Here is a 23,786-nt window from a genome sequence, read left to right as displayed (position 1 = left end):
ACCTACAACTGCAGCCCTAATCTCCCATACAATTCTAAAATCCTGTAAAAGAGTGGGTCTGGCTCTCCAATGCCAATTCTGCAGTGGTACACAACCACTGATCCACTATAGAGCATTTTATATCACTAACCCTCTCCAATCCAATTTGTATCCTGGTTTTCCTAGGGGGCTTACTCTTTTTCTGCCGTTATACAACGGCGCTATATGCTGGCTAAAGCCAGTACTGCATGAGGTGACACGTTGGATAGGCTCCAACAGCAGAGAGGCTGGCAATATCCAGTAAGAGAACCCCGACGGATGTCTTCCAACATCGGAACTGTACAGCCTTAAATCATAATGTCTTCAGAGGTCAGACAGTGGATTGGAGAGGGTTAAACCAGGGATTGCCCAAGTATTATCTAAAATACCAAGCCAATGGATATGATAGCGCACTCAGAACCCCACTGTCGCTCCTTGCATGTCATCTCTGAAGAATCGCTGCTACTAAAGTAATATTGACAAGACTGTAAATAAGACAGTTGTAAAATTTATTCTATTCATGGCGTACCAATACAAATAACCGCTGAAATAGTGGTTTATGATACTAGAAAGTTGGATGGATACATGCTGGATCTAGTGCAGCCCTCCTTGGTTCCTCTGCCAGTAGAGTCTGCACCACGGATGAGAAACTCTACTTTAATAATTTAAGCACTGTATTAAAGGAGGGCAGATTTTCACACGATTTCATCCATTTCAGCACATTGGCGGGCACAGAGGTGTTATTTCCGGATTGCTGAATGGCGCACCAGCTCACAATATCCGCAATGGTCAGTTCATTTCCAACTAGCCATGGAGTCTTGCCCAGGGCAGCATTCATCGCCCTCAGAACTGCAGCTTTCTCCTTACCGCTCCCTTCTCTCATCTGAAAAATGGCTGTATCCACCCAGCTGTCAATCACCGTAGCGGTGACTGCGCTAAACGTGTCGCCCAGCAAAGAGAACAGAAACCTGGCAATGTTGCCTTCTCCTTCAATTGGACACATATTTTGAATGCTGAATTTCATCTGTGGTTTGGGCACTAAGACGAAAAAAGAAATCATGTCAAGAAAAATACAGAATTTCCCCTCTCGCCCACTATGGATGCCCCCCTATAAAAGGGGTCATCTGACAGACAGTACCACTTCAAAGGGAGGATAGAAATGATTAAAAATAAACTAGCGCTATGCTGATCCAATGCTGTGCAGCTTTGTTTACAAACCGTGCCATGTCTATATACACCTCTCATGCAGCCAATCACTGGCCTCCTTAGTATATACAACTAAGACCAGTGATTGGCTGCAGTGGTTACATATGTGCTTATGAAGATGTCGCTGCTGCAGTTTGTAAATGAAGCCAGACAGAACTGGAGGCAGGAGGAGATTGACTTATTTTTAACCATTTCGTTCATGTAGGTGTGGATTCCACCTCTGAAACACCAGTAGAGGTCGGCGGCTAAGCTATGTATTTTGCCACGGATCCTAGTCTTGTGAATGAGCTGAATCTAAGTGCCGAGTTTCCAATGCGATTCAGTGTTAAGGAGTGACGTCACTTATTAATCTGGAATAGAGTTGGAAATGCGGCACGTGGATTTCGCTCGTTCACAAGGCTAAAATCTGGCTTAGGCCTCATGTCCACGGGGAAAATCAGATCCGCTGCGGATGCACTGTAATTGTCTTTTATTTTTCATGCAGGAGATCAATTGAGCTATGTGCTCTATGAGCACCGGCACGCGTGATCCGCACTAAAATGGAGCATGCCCATTTTTTTTCATGCTCCAGAAATTTTTTAATTACCATCCGCGGGTATTTATCTACCTCGGGTGGTCAATGCATTCCTATGGGGAGCAGATCCGTGTGCGGGAAAAACGCTGCGGATTTTAATTCTTATTTTCCCCGTGGAGATGAGGCCTTAGGCCTCATGTCCAGGGGGAAAATCATATCCGCTGTGGATGAAGTGCGGATGAGCTTAAAATTGTATTTTATTGCATGCAGGTGATATGTGGATGCGTTTTGTTTTTTTCCCACACGCGGATGCAATTTTTACGCTGGAGGTGTTTTGCCCACTTTACCCCACCTCCTAGTACTTTCTCCACCTCCCAGCCTTGAAATCTGCAGCGGGTCTCCCGCGCCCATTTCACTCACATTCAATATCCGCAGCGGGTCTCCCGCGCCCATTCAATATCCGCAGCGGGTCTCCCGCCCCCATTCAATATCCGCAGCGGGTCTCCCGCCCCCATTCAATATCCGCAGCGGGTCTCCCGCCCCCATTCAATATCCGCAGCGGGTCTCCCGCCCCCATTCAATATCCGCAGCGGGTCTCCCGCCCCCATTCAATATCCGCAGCGGGTCTCCCGCCCCCATTCAATATCCGCAGCGGGTCTCCCGCCCCCATTCAATATCCGCAGCGGGTCTCCCGCCCCCATTCAATATCCGCAGCGGGTCTCCCGCCCCCATTCAATATCCGCAGCGGGTCTCCCGCCCCCATTCAATATCCGCAGCGGGTCTCCCGCCCCCATTCAATATCCGCAGCGGGTCTCCCGCCCCCATTCAATATCCGCAGCGGGTCTCCCGCCCCCATTCAATATCCGCAGCGGGTCTCCCGCCCCCATTCAATATCCGCAGCGGGTCTCCCGCCCCCATTCAATATCCGCAGCGGGTCTCCGGCACCCATAGAGATCAATAGGGACCATCTGGAGCGTGATCCGCACTTAAATGGAGTATGGCGCATTTTTTTTCATGCACCGGAAATTTTTAAAATCACTTTTAATACCATCTGCGGGTATTTATCTACCCGCGGTTGTCCAATGCATCCCTATGGGGCGCGGATCCGCGTGTGGGAAAAACGCTGCGGATTTTAAATAACAATTATCCCGAGGACATGAGGCCTTTAGAGGTAAAACCTTCAGCAGAAGAGGACATGCTGCGGAGTATAAGATCCGCACCACAGCTCAATTTCCGCATTTTTTTTTTTACGGTTGATTTCAGCAGCATAGTAAAGACATGATCCAAATTTAGAATCGGTAGCGTTTAACAAAAAATAACTGCAGTTGATACGCCGCGCAAAAGTTCTGCTTCATGTGAAAACATTTTTTTAATCTCCACCTGGCTTGTACAGTAAATATTGCAGAATTTTTGCAGCAATTCCCCAGCATTTCTGGTCCGTGTGCTGGCGGCCTTTAGAAATGGGACAAAAGATCCAGTACCTACCATCTTTCCAGATGAGGGTGAAGCCGAGCTGGTAGTCCTGCCGGGACTTCTTATTGACTTGATCTCCGAAGCACTTGAGCAGAGGCTCGGGGATGTTTGTGACAGACGAGTGAGTGTGAACTGCAGACAGCACGCAGTATCGCTCACACAGCAGACTGTGCAGGATCAGCAGGGACAGCGGAGGCACGGAGGGATCAGCATTGATGACGATATCTCTCAGCGCGCCGTAGTCCTGAGTAGGAGACACAAACCCTGCCGTTACTGTATCTGCTTGTACGGTACACATTTATATCTGCCTGTCCAGCCATTAAACGCACTGGAGTGGATTTTTTTTGTGAGATCTAGTGTACAAGATATTTAATACCCATGACTAGCAGCTCAGGTGACTATGGGGGCACGATCAGCACCACACCTACAATGTGCCGCTACTTCCTCCTTGTTATATCTCCATATTAATTGTGCCCCCACTAAATAAGTGCCCTCTTTGTGACCCCCTTCTTAGTAATAGTGCACCTATTAGTTTAGGGGTACCCACTGTGCCCCCCCCAATGATACAATTGTTCCTTGCCTCCATCAGCACAGCGATCATTTAATAAGATCTCTCACGCACAGTAATATGAAGCCCATCAGAGGTGGCGCTATATGCAGAGGATATCTTGACTCCTCCCCTATCCTGCACATACTACATGCAAGAACAGGAGAGGGGAGGAGTCAGGATTTCCTCTGCATATGGCGGCACCTCTGACAGGTTCCTTATTACTGTTGGGACATCTGCAGCTGGCCCAGCAATGAGGGAGGCCGCGGCAGGACTAGTCACAGCTGAGGCTGCAGGTTCAATGTGCCAGCATGTATAACATACCTTCCCGAGTATCGAGTCCAGGTCAGCTCTGCCAGCGGCTGAAGCCGCACTCTCATCAGCCTGAATGATGTCGGTCACATCAAGATCTGCATCTGGGGTCTGGATCATCTTGGAGAGGCCGTCAACAGCAGCCTTCAGTTCATACAGCCGCTTCAGGATGTCTTCCTGTCGGGATTCCAGGGCCTGCAGTGCCGGGTCTGCGCCATCCTGAAGAGTACAAGAAAAAACGATGCTGTGAAGCCCATCTGCCGTAAACCTGACGCCAACCCCCTAACGACCTGTCACCACATCATGAAGGCCGCGGTGGTCACATGCCATCCTGAGTGACATGATTGGGGCAACCTTTCACTGGTGAACATGCTCTTGCAATATGTCAATGCAGATTTAAAGAGCAACTAAACAAGTGCCAGCCACAGGTCAAAGCTGGCCTAAACTGTGTGCCCAGCCATGACGCCACGACTATGTATGATGCTAGAGACCTGTGTAGCAGTCGGCATTCGTAATTGCAAGCGCAACTCTCATTGAAATTAATGGGAGCTGCACTTTTGATTGACGCCTCGGATTCTATTTATTTCAATGAGAGCTGTCCGCGGCCGCTCAGCCGCATTCCCTGGCAGCGGCGTCTGCGCGGATCCCTCCATTTCGCTTTACTGCGCATGCTCTTCACGACTCTCAGTCAGACATGCGCAGTACAGTTTTCTTTTAATCTCCTGCTCTCACATGGATCCTCGGCACGTCCGCAGTGTCAGCCGCGGATCGGATGACTTCCATTGACTCCAATAGAAGCCGTTCCTGCGTGATCCGCAGAAAAATAGAGCATGCTGCGATTTTTTTTTCCGGACCAAAAGGTCCGCAAAACAAATCTGTGTGCTTAAATTGATTTGCGGATGCCCACGCATCCCTATGGGCGGCGGCTCTCCCACAAATCAAATCCGCCCGTGGACATGAGCCTTTACCCTGACCTTTTATCACTGCTTTGAAATGAAAGCCTGGCTCTTGGTTCAGTTTTGCTACCTGCAGGTGACTCGCTGTTATCACGTAAAGTCGCATCAGAATAGGAAATGTAGCATTACAGGCCGGCCAATCAGAGGCTCCGACAGAGTGGGAGTCACTCTAAGACTCAGAATCTACACAACGGGTGCCAGTTTTTGGGGGCCCCGTTATTGTGCTTTATCCCTGCAGAAGTGGGGCACCTAGTGAGTATGAAGCAGCTGCCTGGACCCCCGTCCCTCACCGCTGAGCCCCGAAATGTAGGTTATGGGGGTCAAAGGTGAGGACAGGGTCCCTATACTATGACGCATGGATAGGGGCCTTGGCACCGCTGGATGAGGCGCCGGAACCGCGAATAGTTCACATTTGCGCTGTGGATCCAAACACCCAATGGCCCCCGCTGACGTCTAATGGGGTCTGTCCGGTTTCCGTCACTATTACTACCCCCCACAGGGACATGAGAACTGCAGGTCTGCGCGATGGAGCCATCATGGCGGGTAAGGCCTCGTTCACCTCTGCGTCAGCCACAACATAACGCCACGCTACTTGTTACACGCCAGGCCGTATGATGGAAACCTGATGCGCCGCACAAGGCCGGCTTTACACGGACGTATTGGTGTGCGCAAAACATACAGAATAGGGCTCATTGATTTCAATGGGTTCATTCGCATTTCAGCGCGTTGCGCCAAGAAGCGCGTAATTGCGCTTACGCCCATGTGAAGCCGGCCTTCGGCTATGTTCACGTTGGGCGGGTTTACTGCGCAGACATTTACCGCAGCAGCCAGTGGAGGAGATTTTCAAAGTCTCGTCCGCCCGCTACAGAACAAAAACGCACACAAATACGCCCGTGTGTAGCCAGCCATAAAGGGGCGCACCTGCAGACCACAGAACCCGCTCACCACTCCCAACTCTGCCAATTCAGACACAAAATGGGTCAACTGGTTCTATGTTTATGAGATTTTGCCCACATTTCCCCAGATTTGGCTCCACTAGTTGTTCCCCAGGACAATGGTGGTTCTTTCGCCTCTGGTCGTAGTGACATGCAGTGCGGACAGAAGCCTCTGCGGGGCGCTATTACCTGCTCGTGGTGCCCGCACTGAGCCTGGTGCAGGTTGGGCAGGCTGTACATGCAGGTAGGTAGATCCACCCTGACGTCCCCGCTGTTGTACGGCTGCACCCGGTACATGGCTACGGCTCCACGCTGCTCAGGAGAAGCGGTGACGACAGCGCCTTCCCAGCAGCCCTCACTGTCAGCTGCTTACTCACCCAAGGCGGCCATGTTAGGTAAGGGCAATGCTGCAGGTAGAATACTAGTGGTGCCCTAATCAAACATGGCGCCTTCGGTTCGTCCCTCGTCAGTCATTTCATCAGCCAATAGAATGCGAGTCGAGGGATTCGTGCAATGTGATTGGCTGAAGAAGTTAGCAGTGGAAAGAGCGGCGCGGCGGCCGTGAGGCGGGAGGACTGGACGTAACCTGCAGTACCTGCGGCATGTACTAAGACTTCACATGCCGGAGTCACTGCTGGTAGCTCTGACAGTAATGCACTATGGAGCAGGCCTGGTGAGTCCTCAGGCAGCTTTACAACCACTTATTTAAAGGGAGTTTCCTGTACTTTTAGTTTAATAATTGTAGAATGAAAAGTTCTGCAACTTTCTGCATTGATTCTTCACTGTTTCCATAATGCTTGCTTGCTGTCAGTGAATGGAAGCAATCCCCCTTGCATCCCGATGCTGATAATAGGTGCAGATATCCTAGTTTTCCCAGATGCTGGTTGCTTCCTCCTTAATCCAGTTTAGGCCGGGGTCACATCTGCGACCGCTTCATTTCGGAGCCTCTGGCGCAAATCTGGCATAAAATCCTGGACGAAATACCGCAGCACTGTTATGTCCGGGAGAATGCCATAGGCCGGACAGACCCCGTTATAATCAGTGGGGTCCATTTGGCAGTCCGGCATGTGCCAGATTCAGCCGCTCCGGTATTTTTGGCCTTCGTGTCCAAGAAAGGAATTGACCAACAGAAATAGAGCGGAACTCCAGGTGCCGGTTGGAATGTGCTGCAGGCCGGCTTCACATGCAGTACGCAGTGAATAGAACATTGATTTCAATGGGTTCGTTCACATGCGCAAATTTTTTTAAAAAACTGGTTACACAGCACGCTCTATTTTTCTGCGGTTTTCCTCCATAGAAGTCAATAGGGGTGCGCAAATGTGCATGAACATGCGTGATGGCGCAGGAAAAAGAACACATCTGGAACTCCTTACACTAAAAAGCCATTTCAATCAGTATGGCTTTGCTTAAAATATGCTGATGTGTGCGCCAAAAACCTTGTTCAGTAGGTAAATATGCTGCACGTAGGCGTGTGCAAATCTGTGTGAAGGGGTTAGAATAGGCAGTCCGACTGAAATAATGACCGGCATCTCTTGTGCGTTATTATGTATCACATATCGTCACATAGGGAATCTGAAGCTGGATACAAATGTAGCGAGTTGTTACTTGTGAGAAGCTCTAGTTATGTAGGGGCTCGCTGCAAAATATGTTCTCCTTTACTGACAGCAAGCAGAGGTTTGGGAAAACAAGGAGGAATTGGGCTCACTGTCAAATTGGAAGCTGACAGCTCCGTCCACATTGCAGTGGCTCAGGGTAGTAATGCAGTTATTGTGGCCGCTGTGTCTGCTTCACCAACTTGCAATGCAGATGGACCTGTCAGATACCTCACCAACAGCAGGCCAGAGAGCAGCTGATGGCAGTGAACCCCCTGCCGATTAACTACTGATAGCGTATGTATGTGGGCAGGTGCTGAGGAGTGCTGTCATACACTCATTGTCATATCAATCCCTCCCCTAGAAGGAGTTGTCGGAATGGAATGACTTTCTATGTGTGATTGTAATATTGATAGAAGAGCCCGTTTACACGCAACGACTATCGCTCAAAATTCGTTCTAGTGAAAGTGAGCAATAATCATTACTTGTAAACACGCCGCCATTGTCAACTGTTCGTTCACTTATCGTTTATTGCTGAGTTTCAGCCGGCATAAAAATGGTCGTTTGGTAGTTCACTATGGGTTTCATTTAAATGGCATTCATTCAGTGTTTGAGCAGCTGGAGGACTTGAGGAGAGGGGTGATTGTTTACCTTGCCGAACACGAGGACTACTCATGCTGGGAGAAGACAATGGCTTTTCTTCACACTTACTAAAATCCTGCAGGCTAGAGATTCCTCACATAAACACTCGCCCAACATACACAGCGTTTACTTTAGCGAATAAGGGAATTAGAGCTGACTTCAAGCGATTATCTGTACGTGTAAATGCTCAGCATTTTATGCAAAAAAAAGTGTTAATTCATTTGGGCGTTCAAACGATAATCGTTGCACGTAAAAGGGCCTTAAGTGATTACAATATCAAAGCAAAAGGAGAATTTATTGTGGAAAATTGACCTATTGTAAGGAAGCTCTAGTACCCTGTTGTATCGCCTCTAGCTTGGATACAAGATGTGATACGGGCGAGCATGGAGGCTCTAGTACCCTGTTGTATCGCCTCTAGCTTGGATACAAGATGTGATATGGGAGGGCATGTAAGCTCTAGTACCCTGTTGTACCACCTCTAGCTTGGATACAAGATGTGATACAGGCGGGTATGGAGGCTCCAGTACCCTGTTGTACCACCTCTAGCTTGGATACAAGATGTGATACGGGCAGGCATGGAGGCTCTAGTACCCTGTTGGCCACCTCTAGCTTGGATACAAGATGTGATACGGGCAGGCATGGAGGCTCTAGTACCCTGTTGTACCACCTCTAGCTTGGATACAAGATGTGATACAGGCGGGCATGGAGGCTCCAGTACCCTGTTGTACCGCCTCTAGCTTGGATACAAGATGTGATACAGGCGGGTATGGAGGCTCTAGTACCCTGTTGTACCACCTCTAGCTTGGATACAAGATGTGATACAGGTGGGTATGGAGGCATACAGAATCCATATGGTATCCTACTGAATCTCGCTCCACATTTGCTGTAACTGAGCCTCTAGATCGTGCAAACTCATAGGCTGTTGAAGTCTGCATCCCAGATGGTCCCATACATGTTCTACTGGTGATAAATCTGGCGACAGGGCAGCCATGGAAGTGTTACCCCCCCCCCCCCCCAATATTGTGGAGACATTCCTGTGACCCCCTTGTGTGTGAGGCCGAGCATTATGCTGCTGGAAAATGCCTCTTGGAAGCTGCCATGAGAGGAACACATGTGTCTGCAGGATGTCCTGAACATATCACTGAGCTGTCATTGTCCCTAGTCCCATTACTAGGGGTGACCGACTGTCATATATGATGCCCCTCAGACCATCACACCAGCAGGGGGCAGTGTGCCGCTCCACAGCAAAGGCAGGATTGAGGCACTCATCTCTAGGTATTCAGACACACACAGCCCAAACTATACCTGGATTCATCGCTGAAGACAACCCGGTTCCACCTTGTAGCAGGCCAGTTCCGTCGTTCTCGACAGCACTGCAAACAGAGGGGATGGTGGGTGGGTGTATAAAGCAGTATATGTAATGGGCTGCATCCATGTATATACCTGTTGTTGATTGAAATATTCCAATTTTATTTTCTATCATTTCAGCACCGAAAGTGCTAAAGCCATCAAGCCGATTGATCGAAAGTCTGTCCATCAGATCTGCTCTGGCCAAGTTGTACTGAGTCTTGCAACTGCAGTTAAAGAACTTCTGGAGAACAGTATAGATGCTGGAGCCACAAGTATAGGTAAGGGGTTCTCCACTCTCTGGCTAATAGGGGAGCTGCCATTTAGGAAGTACAGCCCCAGCCTTATGCTCTTCCAGTGTACTGCGACCTCCATCTTGGAGTGCAGCTCCTAGTGTATGACTGTTTGAAGAAGATGTGAAGTTACATTAGAACAGATGGCTACAGTAACAAGTGTGGGGGAAATACATTCAGGAATTGTGATACTGGAATAGTTCGGCCCTTGTCTTCTACAATCTGTTCTTCTGTCCACCTCCACCCGATGCTGTAGATCTCATCCTTCTATGTCATTTGTTAAACTTTTGTTTTTTGCAATTCTAGTTTTCTTCTTTTCTTCTTCTTAGACATTAAGCTGAAGGAGTATGGAGCAGAGCTGATAGAAGTCTCTGACAATGGCTGCGGTGTGGAAGAACATAACTTTGAAGGCCTAAGTGAGTAAAGGTTTTCTTGTTGTGTTCGCAGCGTTACACTCTTCTGTGACACACGGGCAAAGTCACGCGATTTAGTCGCATTGCTACAATGCTACAAATCCCATGTATGTGAAGCCCATGCTTTCCTATGGGTTACTTCACACATGCGGTTCTGTAGCAGTTGACACCCTGACACAAAAAAAATCGTGGGTTCGGCGATATGCACGCGACTCGTGAGGTTTTTGCTTCGCTTCACACACGAAAATGCAATTTTTGTGCAGTGCGATGCAACTTTGACAGTAGGAACTCCTACTGTCAAAGCCTTAATCTAAGCCCTGGCTGCAGGAAAAAGAAAAGTATACATCCCCTTAGAAGCGCCGTCAGCCCGGCCGCATCTTCTCCCCGGTCCCTGGCACTATTCTCCTTCATCTCTTTTGACTGGGGATTGAAAAATCGACGCCTCCTGGAAGCGCTGCCTCTGATTGGCTGACGCTTAGCCAATCACAGCTTGTGCTCGATAAACCGATCACAGCCATTCATCGAGCACTGGCTTTGGTTGGCTAAGCATCAGCCAATCACAGCCAGTGCTTCCAGGTGGCAGGGATTTTTCACTCCCCGGCCAGAAGAGATGAAGACCAGTACTGGGGACCGGGAAGAAGATGCAGCGGAGCCCCGGACAGCACTTTTTTTTTTTCTTTTAATTTCTGCCCCGAAAATCCCCTTGTGGTGCTACAAAGTCACGCGACTTTGTAGCGCTACAAAATAGTGGCATCGATATCGCATGGACCAGCAATGTGTTTTTTTTTTTTTCATTGTGGCGATGTCGGGTCGTCCGTGTGAAGGAGGCCTTTTGTTCACACTTCTGTTTTTACATTTCTTGTTCCTCTTCTGTCAAGGGAACAAGAAAGTGGAATGCCACCCTAGAACAGATCTGTCCTATGGCATGAGCAAATGGTGCCTAATGGGCACTACTGACTGTAACAGGGTCCGTCGGATTTCCATAATGGCGTTTGGCATTTTACTGGGCAAAATATTGTTTGGGACTTCGTGCCTCTGATGCAAATGTGAACCTACTGTAACCTAAATGATCAACTTTAAATATCCAGGACATATGGACCTCATGTAGGGAATCCTCTGCTTGGGGGGCCCCATTTACGACTAGAATGGCTTACTATCTTGTAGACTTGGGCGATGCATCTATTTCATATAATACTACATATTCCGTAATTACCGCAGCGGCTTCTGTATTAAAGGGGTTGGCTCTCATGACAATTGATTATATAGATTATTCTCAAACAATCCCTTTACGTGGAATCTGTCATCCCCTTTATCCTCTCTGCGGGCAGCATAAGGTAGTGACAGGTATACTTATTACAGAGATATGTCTATTGTATGTATCTATGAAATAGTTTGTCAGAAACTTCCATTTTATCAGTAGTATACAGCATGAGACGGATGAGGCCAGGGATTTGCTGCAGCAGTTCCAGGCACATCAATGCTGCAGCTATGTAACAAAGGCTGGCGGGTGGCGGACTGCAGCGCCGGTGACAGAGTGCGGACTAAGGCCTCCTGCATATGGTGGAAATTCAGCTGTGGGATTTCCCGCAGAATTTCCGCCCGTGTCCGCTGCCATAGGATTGCATTATCTAATGCAATCCCATGCAGACAGCTGTGATTTGACCGCGTGAAAACTCGCGCAGTAAACAAATGGCGGCATGTCCCATTTCTGAGCAGGTCTCGCAGAAGCCCGCACAGAAACGTCACTAGTGACGTGCCGGCTCTGCTCTGCGCATGTGCCGGCTGGGCGCCAGCCGTTGCCAGGAGGAGGTGAGCGCCGGGTCACTGCAAGGGGATCCGTCCCAAACGTCTGCAGGAGGCCTTAACCAGTGAGTATAGTGTTTGTTACTTTCTTACATTTCCTGCATTAACTCCAACTGTTCTATCTTTTCCAACATCTAATAAGAAAAGCATTGTGTTTTAGAATTCTGTGGCATTCCTAAACTGCATATCGCCAGGGTGCCCTGTTGTGTCTGATTATCTCTGGTCAGTAACAATCTGTTAAATGAAGCTTTTAATAAGTTTTTTTTTTTTTTGCCTTGTTGCATGTTTTTGTATATTATTGACTCTGTATAATCTTTCAGCTTTGAAACATCACACATCCAAATTGCAGGATTTCTCCGACCTGGTTCACGTGGAGACATTTGGTTTTCGAGGAGAAGCTTTAAGTTCATTGTGTGCATTAAGGTAATGCCAAACGGATTATACAAGTTTACAGTAAAACTGCTTAAGGCCTCATGTCCATGGGGGGGGGGGGCGGATTCAGCATGCGGGAGCCCGCAGTGGAATCCGACCCTGCCCGTGGCTGAGGATAGTGCTTACCTGTCTGGGTCTTTACAGTGGATGTGTGCCGAAGCAGCGGTGAACATGCGCAATAGAGATATATATATAATTTTTTTGTTGTTAAATCTCCTGCTTTCCCGCGGACTCTGCTGCCCATCCGCAATTCAATGTCACCACAACCTGCAGCAAAATGGATCATGCTGTGATTTGTTCTTCGGACCAAAAGGTCCGCAAAACAAATCCACATGCTTTAATTCATCTGCGGATGCCTATGTCTTCTTATGGGCCGTTGGAATTGCGGATCGTCCCCGGATAGGTCATCAATAGCAAATTGGCAGGGGGCTGTTGCCAGGGACCCCAGCTAATCAACTGTTCTCTGGACCGGTGCTCTTGTGAAACTGAGCTGATTTTTGCAGGAAGAAGGCGGCTCCATTCCCACTGCAGACCAATGACATACCTTGATCATTAACCCCTTGAGTGGCGTGCCCGGAAATTTTCCGGGACGAGCTCCACCGCCGATAGTGATATAGCCCGGAAGATTTCCGGGCTATGTATCACTATGGGAGCTGCAGAGCACAATGCCACAAGCTGTGGCACCGTGCTCTGCCTGAACAGACCCAGAGAGAACAAAGCAAGGACTTTGAAAAACAAGCAGAAGATATTGCCGATCTGCCGGCAATCTCCTGCTTCTAAGTCCTGCTTTGTTTACAGGTTGCCATAGAGACCATCGGCTTGTCAGAAGCAAGCCGATGGTCTCTGTGGCAGGGAGAGCAGGTTGTTAGCTGTTAGAGGACAGCTAGGTACCAGCTCTTACAGCAGAGATCAGAGAAAACCTCCGATCTCTGCTGTATTAACCCTTTACATTCGCCGTCACAGAAGCAGAATAACGTCTAAATTATTAATAATAAAGCCCTTTCACAGTTTAGACAGATATAAAATAATAATTCTTTATTAGTTATATTTAAAAATTTATTATAGAACACAGGGCACAAACACAGAAGCCACTGGATTGATGAAGATATAAGAGTCTCTTCAGGGACCTAGGTGCCACATCCTATTTCTGCTTTCCTCTATATGGCGATCATAGCAGAGAGGAAGAGCATGTTATGGGAAGTTGGCAACGTACAGTGGCTTTGATCAAATCGATAAAAAAGAACTCGGACCAAATTCTATACTAGTGTCCCTCTCTTGTGCTCTTAGTTCACTATCAGAGTAATGAACAACTCAGCTACCATCACTAGATCGACTCAGCAATGAAGCTTAAATAAGTGATGAGCATAGTGTAGTTTTAAGCAGAGGGAAAATAAGTTTATAGAGAACTGTTTTGTGATACAGGTTAGATGAAGTGTATCATGCAGTAGTGCGGATCTTCATACCATTAATCAATAACCTATATGCCTCTCTAGAAACCCTCTTATGCTTGAGATCATGCGAGCAAAAGAGAAGAGATATAGGGACAAGTTGTGGGCCCAGTATAGATGTTAGTGAGCACACTTCTTCTCCTTCCAGGGTCTGTTTAGTAGTCCTGGATTGTTTAATTCATTCAGATTACTAATATCGGCATTGATGCACTCATAGTTAGCTCTCTCAGTACTGTATAATCTCTTTCCATTTATTCTCAACGCGTTTCTCCGCTAATAATGGCGGGTCATCAGGAGATCATTGAGTATAGTACTAAAGGATCAGTTTTATATGTTTATTAGTACAAAAAGCACGAGTCATTAGTGCTTGTTCTTAATCTGTTTCCGAGTTTCCTCCGAACCAATATCAAGCATATACTGCCAGGTAACGGTGGTATCTCGTATTTAGATAGAGGGAGACTCCTTAAAGTGTTAATATCAGAGTGGCATTAGATCCCAAATGTGGGCTATTAGTGGGTCTTAAAAGACCTTTCTGCCAAGAGGTGACCCTGACCAGACCAAGACTATTGTCCAGGATAGCCCGGTCTGATTCAGTATCTCAGCATGCACAGTAGCAATTCTTTGACTGTGCCTGAGAACGGGCAAATTATGCCTGTAGCGGCAATTCCTTTTAAAGGAGACCTCCTTTTCAAATTGAGAATAAACTCTCTTGTACCAATAAATAATGCCTATAGCGGCAGTTATATTAAAGGAGGCCTCTTTTTAAATTTGAGAATAAGCCCTCTTAAGCCAACAAATGAATGAAAGTGACCCTTGTCAAATAGTGCATAACTCAGGTTTGCCAATAATGGTGGTATAGGCAAATCCTGAGTTTGATCTAATCGCTAGATCTGCACAGTGGGGTCACTGTGATAGAGTCTCCATGTCCCTCAATAGGTCTCTATCAGAGATATAGTAATGTGGAGTATAGCATGAATAGAGCAGCGCCTCTGGCCTTGATGGTAGGTCAGGGCTATCAGCATGTAAAGGGCTGTCACCACCGGAATGTGATCAGGGGGTCCTGATGGGTCCCTGTGGAAGTCCCCTAAAGGGACAAAAAAAAAAACAAAAGTAAAAAAATTATAAAAACACCTGTCTCCCTTTACTTTGTAAAAAATCAAAAATACAATCACACATGTGGTATCCGTGCGTCGTAATGGCCCAGAGAAGGAAGTTAATACATTATTTAACCCCTTAATGACATGGCCCCTTTTTTCTTTTTTTCCCCATTTCTTTTTTTCCTCCCCCCTGTTTAAAAAATCACAACTTGTCCCGCAAAAAACAAGCCCTTATATGGCCATGTCGATGGAAAAATGAAAAAGTTATGGCTCTTGAGACGCAACTGCAAAATTAGTTGAAATTCAATGATTAGACCATTTTAAAAAACCTGCCCTGGTGGGTCTGACAGGGTGGTAGGAAACCCGCCACTCAAGGGGTTAAGCGGTTATTTGCATGAACTTTGTTCCTTTTAATCTAAAATAAATAGCTGGCTCTTACATAGTTGTTTTTTTTCCTTTATTCTATAGTGATTTGTCAATATTTACCTGCCACAAATCGGCTAAAGTGGGCACTCGCTTAGTTTTTGATCAAAATGGAAAAATCATCCAAAAATCTCTACTTCCACGACAGCAAGGAACAACAGTCTGTATACAACAGCTTTTCTACACATTGCCGGTGCGACATAAGGAATTCCAGAGGAATACTAAAAAGGTGTGTGGCCGGTAGTGTAACCATAGTAGGACAGAAAAAAATGATTGAGGCCTTTTTCTCACTAACACTACAGTCACATATAAAACTGAATGAGGCACATTACTCGAGCGAGTAGTGCCTTAGCCGAGTATCTCCCCGCTCGTCTCTAAAGAATCAGGGGCCGGCGCGGGTGACAGGTGAGTTGCGGCGGGGAGCGGGGGGGGAGAGAGATCTCCCCTCCGTTCCTCCCTGCTCTCCCCCGCCGCTCCCCACCCCCCTAATCTTTAGAGACGAGCGGGAAGATACTCGGCTAAGGCACTACTCGCTCGAGTAATATGCCTTGACGAGTATACTCGCTCATCTTTAGTATTAACATATGGGCCCTCAGAGATCTGAATGCATAGTGTCTGTCCATCTGGTGCAGTATAATAAGGTTATACAGCCTCTTTGGACACAACCAACAATCTTAGTGGAGCCCCGCAGCCTTGCAATCTCATAGAAGTGCATGCAATCATGTTGGGACTCAGAAGGCACCACAACCCACAGATCACAAAAAATCCAATGAGGATGATCTGTGGGTTGTGGCAGCTTACGAGTCACAATACGACTGTATTGACCTTGCCAGGTTTCAGGGTTACACTGATTTTTGGCTGTGTGACGCTTGCCACAGTTAAAATTGTTGTGTAGTCCTAGCCTAAATCGTTAAAGTGGTTCTGTCATTAGAAAAAAAATCAATACTTACCGATTCCTCCCCGTCAGTCTTCTTGCCAGATCTTCTACTCGCCTATCTTCTTCTGCCTCTTCAAGTCCCCTGGACTACGTCCCCACCAGCCAGCCAGATCCTCTTCTTCCTGTGATGTAGTATCCATTCTCGGCATTCTTGTTCCTGCCGGTTAGTGTAGGTTATGTCACTACTGACATAGCAGTCACTGCCTAGCAGGGAATGCCGAGCTATTGCCGAGTATCCGGCCGGCTGGAGGTGACTTCATCCGGGGGACTGGAGGAGATGGGAGAAGATGCGGCGAGAAGACTGATGGGGAAGGAATAGGTAAGTATAGTTTTGGTTTTTTTTCTAATGGCAGAATCCCTTTAACGACCTATACATACTTTAACATATCTTGTCACATTGTAAATGTTTCTCCCTCTTTCTTTTGTTCTTTGCAAAGGAATTTGCAAAAATGGTTCAGGTTCTACAAGCTTACTGTATTATTTCAACCGGTGTCCGTATAAATTGCACCAATCAAGTTGGCCAAGGGAAGAGGACTCCCATCGTCTGCTCAAGTGGTACTTTAAGTAGTATGAAGGAAAATATTGGAGCTGTATTTGGGCAGAAACAGGTAGGATACACAAATCTGTATTAACCCGATAAGAACCAATTGCCACACCATATTTTTACTAAAGCTCCTGCTTCTGTAATCTAGCAGGTCTAGCAGTCAGTCGAGGACCCGCAGGAGAAGACAGAAATTGTTTTTACCTGCTTCTGCCTTCCCTGTAGGGAGATACATAGCGCTCACTTAGTGCTACGTAGTGAATAGAAAAAGTGAAAACGTCGCTTCCACTATATGACCCGATGATCGCCCCCTGGAATGGCAGAGCTGCAGGGTCTTAGCAGACCCAGATGAACTCTGCCTTATATGATGTCATGGGGAACACAAGTGTTAAAATAATTGTTACAAGAAAAGTTAAAAAAAATTTGCTGAATAAAAAAAATAAATAAAAAATAAATGAATATATATATAATTATATATGTGTGTGTGTGTGTATGAAAAGGCAAAATGACTCACCGCCAACCTAAACCGCCGCCATATCTGCCCTGTAATCCAAGACCGTACTAATTTTATATCAAAACGTCGAACATAGGGAACCCATTCCTGTACTTCATTTTTAAAATTAGTATATTTACGCTAAAATAAACAACTAGAAATAACATTAGTACCTGTAGTAAAGCAAACAAACGCAAATAAAGAATTCTGTGAAGAAAGATTTTAAAAAACCAACCTTATATGTCATAAAAGAAAAATGCAGCAAAAATAATTTTTGCACCTCACATGTAGAGATAGCAGAATAGGACAAGGCTACCAAGAAAGCTTAAAGGGGTTTTCTGAGAAAGAACTTCATGCCATATTCGCTTGACACTGATTCCCTGAATATAAGATCTGCCCTGATAATAAGCCCTACCCGTATTTTCAGGGAGGGGGGCTTGAAATATTAGCCCTAGCTACATGACCTGAAAAAAAAACCTAAAATTACTTACCTGGCAGACGCTGTCTGGGTCGCTTCCACTGGGCTGCGATGCTCCAGCAGACCTCCGTGTAGTCCTCACATCCGGAACATCTCTTGCTGGTTACGGGGCTTGAATACCCCCGCCTCCAGAAAGCGATTGCTCTGCTTGGTTCATCGAGTGCTGGCTCTGATTGGTTCAGGAGCACCGCCTCAGCCAATCACATGAATGACCTAATTGAATGGCTGTGATTGGTTCATCGAGTGCCGGCTTTCATTGGCTGAGGTGGTGCTCCTGAACCAATCGCAGCCATTCATTTAGGTCATTCAATGAATGGCTGTGATTGGTTTATCGAGCGCCGACTCTGATTCAGGAGCACCGCCTCAGCCAATCAAAGCCGGCGCTCAATGAACCAATCAGAGCAATCGCTTGCTTGAGGCGGGGGTATTCAAGCTCCGTCGGCATTGAGAACTACACATAAGCCTGCTGAAGCGCCGCAGCCCAGCGGGAGGAACCCGACCGGTGCCTGCTAGATGAGTGTAAGACACCCCCCCCCCCCCCTCTGAAAATAAGACCCTGTGCCTCTTTTGGGGCAAAAATTAATATAAGACTGCGTCTTATTTTCAGGGAAACGTGGTATCATATGCTGAAAAATCTACTACATGTGATTGGGGCTTTGAAAACCTTATTCCCTTCTGTTCTACCTCAACACAGATTTTCAATGCAGAACCCACTCTAAAAATTTTCAACAAATCTGCCGTGTCTGAATGGGGCCTAAATTGTATAATTTGCAACTTTCAAACATTATAAAGTCATTTTGGGAACTTCTCTGTGAAGTACAGATGTGGCAGTCGTTAACATGACTGGATTTACAGCATTGTAGCACATTGCAGATAAGTTAACGTTTGTTGCATCTGGTATGGGAAGAATATTGCTGATACAGCAAATGACCTGGATTAGGAGGCGATTCTTCTGTAATCTGTCTTGTCTTTCTTTACCAGTTGCAGAATTTGATTCCTTTTGAGCAGCTGCCTCCAAGTGAAAGTGTGTGTGAAGAGTATGGCCTGACAAATGCAGATATACTGGCTGGTTTCTATACGTAAGTAATGATTCTCTTCTTGGTGCCTGAAAAAAACTTAATGTCTCATGTAGCCGTAGTAGACATGTCATGTCCCAGTACAGAAATGATGCTAAATGTAATGCCGCAGACAGCAGGGGTAACCATAGAGCTCCATAGTAAAACTTGGGCTGACCCCCCCCCCCTCCCCCACTCACGCCTGCCGACACCTGAATCTTTGCAGATGAGCAGGCAGATACTCGAAAATGACAATACTCGCTCGAGTATTTTGTCCTTAACGAGTATGCTCGCTCATCTCTACTTGGGATCCTGCAACCTAGACTTGAAGGTTGGAATCTTGCAGTTGATTCTGGACGCCATCATCTGTGGCACAGGTCTTGAAAGACATCTGAATAGAGTTCCTATTCTACTAGGTTGACTTTCTCTCTGCTTAGGAAGTCAGCTATCCAGTTATTTACACTTGGTATGTGAACCTCCGAGATCGTTGTGAGGTGAGCTACCGCCCATGATAGTATTTTTCTTCTGGTTCCTCTTTGACTACTGAACTGCTGGTTCAACCCTGATGATTTATGTACACCACCCCTGTCGCATTGTCCACTTGGACACAGACTGGTTTCTTTGACAGCTGTTCCACAAAACAACGGATTGAGAGTAGTATAGCCATAAGCTCCAACACATTTATTAGGAGGGAGGACTCCTGTATTGTCGAGGTTTCCTGCACGGTGAAGTGGAGGGACATTACACAACATCTGAGGAGACTAGCATTCGAGGTAAGCACCAACCACTTTAGTGTCAGAAAGGATAGCCCCTGGTGAACTAGAGAGGATTCCAGCCACCAGTTGAGGGAGCGATGAAGCGTCCAGGGAAGTTGGATTCTCTGATTCAGCGAGTGCATGGATGTATCCCATTTGAGATAAAATTGGCCTGAATTCAGCAGGGGGGGTTGGACTAGATGACCCTGGAAGTCCCTTCCAACTCTACCATTCTATGTCTGCTGGAGAGGTTGGGAGTAGAGATGAGCGAGCGTACTCAGAAAAGCACTACTCGCTCGAGTAATTTGCTTTATCCGAGTATCGCTGTGCTCGTCCCTGAAGATTCGGGTGCCGACACGGAGCGGGGAGCTGCGGGGGAGAGCTCCCTCTCTCCCGCCCGCTCTCCCCTGCTCCCCGCTGCGACTCACCTGTCAGCCGCAGCGGCACCCGAATCTTCAGACCCGAGCACAGTGATACTCGGATAAAGCACATTACTCGAGCGAGTAGTGCTTTTCCGAGTACGCTCGCTCATCTCTAGTTGGGAGTGAAATTGGCTGATTGAGATTGCCTCAAACAAAGACCCTTAACCCAAGGACTCTCATGCAATGCCTAAGTTTGCACTGCCTAACTAGTAGTCGGCATTAGTAAATCCCACCCACTGTCTTTAATATGTAATATTGTGTGTGTTAATTAGGCCTGAGAGAACTATAATTTACATTCAGCATTACAGGATACATATCTCAATGTGACCATGGAGTAGGAAGAAGTTCCACAGACAGGCAGTTTTATTATATCAACCAGCGGCCTTGTGACCCTGCTAAGGTAATGGGATTTTCTTTTACTTTTCAGTCAAGTCCTGTAGAACCTCATTAGGATTTTATTAAAGGGGTTTTCTGGGAGTGAAAAAAAAAACTTCTATGGGACGATAAGTTTAAAAATGGGCATCCTCTCCTCACTTGTGGTCCGCAGTCCCCAACACTGATCCCAGAAGAAGCTGAGGTGGTGATGTGCTGTACACTTTTGTTTTTCACTCCTGGAAAATGCCTTTTGCGCCTTTTCTATACATGTGAATTGCTTCAGTCATATTTAGATATAATGTAATTGATCTGGACGCTATTCACTCACTAACTTAAAGGGGCACTCCAACCAAAGCTGACTCACTGTGTTATGCCTAATGCCAAGCAAGATGGGACGAGCATGACACAGGGATTTTTTCTTTGGTGTTCTTTGAAACACACCCAGGTGTCGTCTTAAGGAAAAATGATATCCTTCCCGACTCGCATCCATAGGCCTCTCACTAGCCAAGCCAGAAACCTACTGCACACTACTGAGGGGCAAAAAAACCCAAACAATTGTCTTGTGTGTGGATTACTGGCTTGGTTTTCAATTCCTAATCATTGTTACAAGGCCTATATAAAGAGTCTAACATTGACTTGCAGGAATGCTGCCTTCCAATAGGTGGTGCTGCAATGGTAATGTTCCATCATCTGTATTTGCATATTTCCCACTGGAACATGTATGGCTTTTCATACATCTTCTCTCCTTAAGGAGAAATGATACCCTTCCTGACCCACGTCACAGGCCTCTCACTAGCCAAGCCAGAAACCTACTGCACACTGATGAGGGGCAAAAACCCTGAAACAGCTGTATGTGTATGGATTCTGGCTTAGTTTTCAATTCCCAATCATTGTTACAAGGCTTGTAGAAAGAGTCTAACATTGACTTGCAGGAATGTTGCCTTCCAATAGGTGGCGCTGCAGAGGTATTGTTCCATCTCCCCGATTTGAAACCTTGTATCATGCTCTGACCCAGCACTATATGTAGCACACTGTATTAGTGATGCCTGAAATGTTTCTTTAAAGAATGCAGGGAGGTATAGGACAGAGCATGAACGTCTTCCTTGAGATAATTGCAACTGTTGAGAGACGTGACATTTCAAGCTTTTGGTATTTTCAGCAAAGTGGATAAATACTATATTATTAACAGTGTGCCCTCTGTTGTTCAGGTTATTAAGATTGTGAATGAAGTGTATCATTCGTTCAACAGACATCAGTATCCATTCGTTGTTCTCAATATTTGCGTCAATTCAGGTGAGTTCTGTTACATCTCCAGTTAAGACGTTAAAGAAGATCTAATGTCTCTGTTTTACTTAATAATTGAATTCTTTTCTTATATCTCTGTATTGTGCCATGTCTGTTATTCCACCTGGTAGTTTATGAATAAAATAAGTGGGGGTTCTCCTTGTCTAGGTGGGGTGTGCCTATACAGTCTGAAACGGTCAGCACTGATTAGACAGTATGAGTGGGAAAGGACCCCCCCCCCCCCCTCGTCCCACCATCACCACTGGTAACACCCAGATGCCAGTTTGTTCCAAAACGTCTAGAAGGAATAACAAAGGAATGGCACAATACAGAAGGAGGGTACATTCTCCTGGGATGCAATGCTGCATTATTTCTGCAGCTATTTCGCATCCAAAAGATAGTCAGACCCACACCATTGGTGCAGATTTTGACTCAACATCTGCTACATATCCGCAGTTGATATGAAGCTCCTTCCTCTCCTCCCAAGTCTTCGTGCTGTCAGTGCATCGTAGCGGGCCAGAAGCGAGCTTAGCACTACTGTTCAGGTGATACAAAAGTGCCATCACCTGAGCAGTGACGCCCACTAAGGTCCACTTGGTGCCAGGATGTGCTGACAGCGCAAAGACTTCAGAGGTGAGGAGCAGTTCCGTATCTTCTGAAATTAGCTACAGATGCACAGCTGATTTGGAGTCAAAATCTGCACCTATGGTATATTTTTATTTTTTAGGCAACAGATGGTGCGGATTGTGACTCTGTTTTGGATGCAGAAATGCTGCAGAAATTCCACAGCATTTCTGACCAATGGGAACGTACCCTTAGGCTTCTTTTACATAAGCGCATACCAGCCGGCCATGAAAACAGCTGGCCGATATGCGCTGTGATCTGATGCATTGGATTCCAATGTATAGATCACATGGGTGTATTTCTGAGATGTATAAACGCCCGGGCAAGCCTATATAGCGCTGGGCGTTTTTACATCGGGCCCAAAAGATAGTCCTGGAACTATCTTTTGGGCCGGAATATGTCGGCCGCTGCATGGGCTCCTATGGGAGCCCATGGCAGCGGCCGTAGGTGGGGGGGAGTTTAGCAGCATCGTGGCTGCTAAATTCCCTCCCTCTGTTTTCCTCCCCCCCCCTCCCCCCTTCCCGACCTCACCTCTCATTCCTCTCTGCTCGTTCTGTGCAATGGGAGAGGCGGGAGCTAAGTGCCCATCTGCCCTGCCTCTTCCCATTGATGGCTATGGGCAAGGGGAGAGGGCGGGTGCTTATCTCCGCCCATGTCCCACCCCTTGTCCATAGCCATCAATTGGAGGAGGCGTGGCAGACCAGCACTTGGCTCTGCCCCCTCCCATTGCACAGAACGAGCGGAAGGGACGAGAGGTGAGCCTGCAATGGGGAAGGAGGGGAAATGGGCGATGGCCTGGTGAGCTCAGCGCATTTGCGCCGGCCTTACCAGGCCAAATGAACGGGCGCGCAAGCGTTTGATTTGTGTGCCCGTTCACCAGATTTTTCACTCCCAACGTAGCGTATATCATCCCGCTGTTAAAACGGATGGCCGATATGCGCTCCTGTAAAAAAAGATCCTAGGCTGTATTCACACGGGTGATCTTCACATGTGAATTCTGTCTGATTCTGAGATGGACAGATCTCACATGAGAAATTAACCCATTCATTTGAATGGGTTAATTCACGCAAGCAATTTTTTTCTCAGACCAGTAGTTGGAGTTTGGAAAATTGCTGCATGTCCTATTTTTGTGTGATTGTTGTTCAAGAATCTTCCATTTTTTTCTGTGGAAGCAAAAAAAAAAAAGGAATGCAATTGCATGCCATGCGATTTGCATATGAATGCGATGCGTTTTAAAAGAATGTTACTATGGAGAACCCCATGAAAAAAAAACAAAAAACAGGAAGGGCAGAGCAATGAAAAATGATGTAAAAGACATGCAAATTGCTCTTGAAGGATCACAAAAGCGCATGAAAATCGCACGTAAAGCGG

General features: G+C 46.8%; 2 protein-coding genes across 2 annotated transcripts in view; one reads left to right on the top strand and one right to left on the bottom strand.

Moving 5' to 3' along the window:
- Positions 1-510: 510 nt before the first annotated feature.
- Positions 511-6,338, bottom strand: AIMP2 (aminoacyl tRNA synthetase complex interacting multifunctional protein 2). The gene is made up of 4 exons (XM_066576382.1): positions 6,151-6,338; positions 4,083-4,289; positions 3,224-3,455; positions 511-1,056 (listed from the first exon to the last, which is right to left on the bottom strand). Exons 1-4 carry the CDS (start codon positions 6,256-6,258, stop codon positions 671-673), a joined length of 933 nt encoding a protein of 310 aa, XP_066432479.1. The 5' UTR covers positions 6,259-6,338; the 3' UTR covers positions 511-670.
- A 169-nt stretch (positions 6,339-6,507) lies between these two features.
- The window catches only part of PMS2 (PMS1 homolog 2, mismatch repair system component), a 36,706-nt gene continuing 19,427 nt past the window's right edge, over positions 6,508-23,786 (top strand). The window contains exons 1-9 of the mRNA XM_066576381.1: positions 6,508-6,634; positions 9,684-9,823; positions 10,165-10,251; positions 12,372-12,474; positions 15,497-15,680; positions 16,826-16,996; positions 18,882-18,979; positions 20,433-20,532; positions 21,716-21,800. Of these exons, the coding sequence (XP_066432478.1) occupies positions 6,621-6,634; positions 9,684-9,823; positions 10,165-10,251; positions 12,372-12,474; positions 15,497-15,680; positions 16,826-16,996; positions 18,882-18,979; positions 20,433-20,532; positions 21,716-21,800 (982 nt within the window). The 5' untranslated portion in view covers positions 6,508-6,620. The remainder of the gene's footprint in view (positions 6,635-9,683; positions 9,824-10,164; positions 10,252-12,371; positions 12,475-15,496; positions 15,681-16,825; positions 16,997-18,881; positions 18,980-20,432; positions 20,533-21,715; positions 21,801-23,786) is intronic.

This window comes from Eleutherodactylus coqui, chromosome 8, assembly GCF_035609145.1.
Source record: "Eleutherodactylus coqui strain aEleCoq1 chromosome 8, aEleCoq1.hap1, whole genome shotgun sequence".
Lineage (NCBI taxonomy): Eukaryota > Metazoa > Chordata > Amphibia > Anura > Eleutherodactylidae > Eleutherodactylus > Eleutherodactylus coqui.
This window is presented reverse-complemented; position numbering and strand designations above follow the sequence as displayed.

What these genes read in the sequence shown, in the direction of transcription:
- AIMP2 (XM_066576382.1), bottom strand. Translation starts at nt 6,258, where the DNA reads ATGTACCGGGTGCAGCCGTACAACAGCGGGGACGTCAGGGTGGATCTA. An exon ending in AGTGCGGGCACCACGAGCAG is followed by an intron (nt 4,290 to 6,150) that starts GTAATAGCGCCC and finishes TGTACTCTTCAG; the next exon opens with GATGGCGCAGACCCGGCACT. An exon ending in CACCCTCATCTGGAAAGATG is followed by an intron (nt 1,057 to 3,223) that starts GTAGGTACTGGA and finishes TTTTCGTCTTAG; the next exon opens with TGCCCAAACCACAGATGAAA.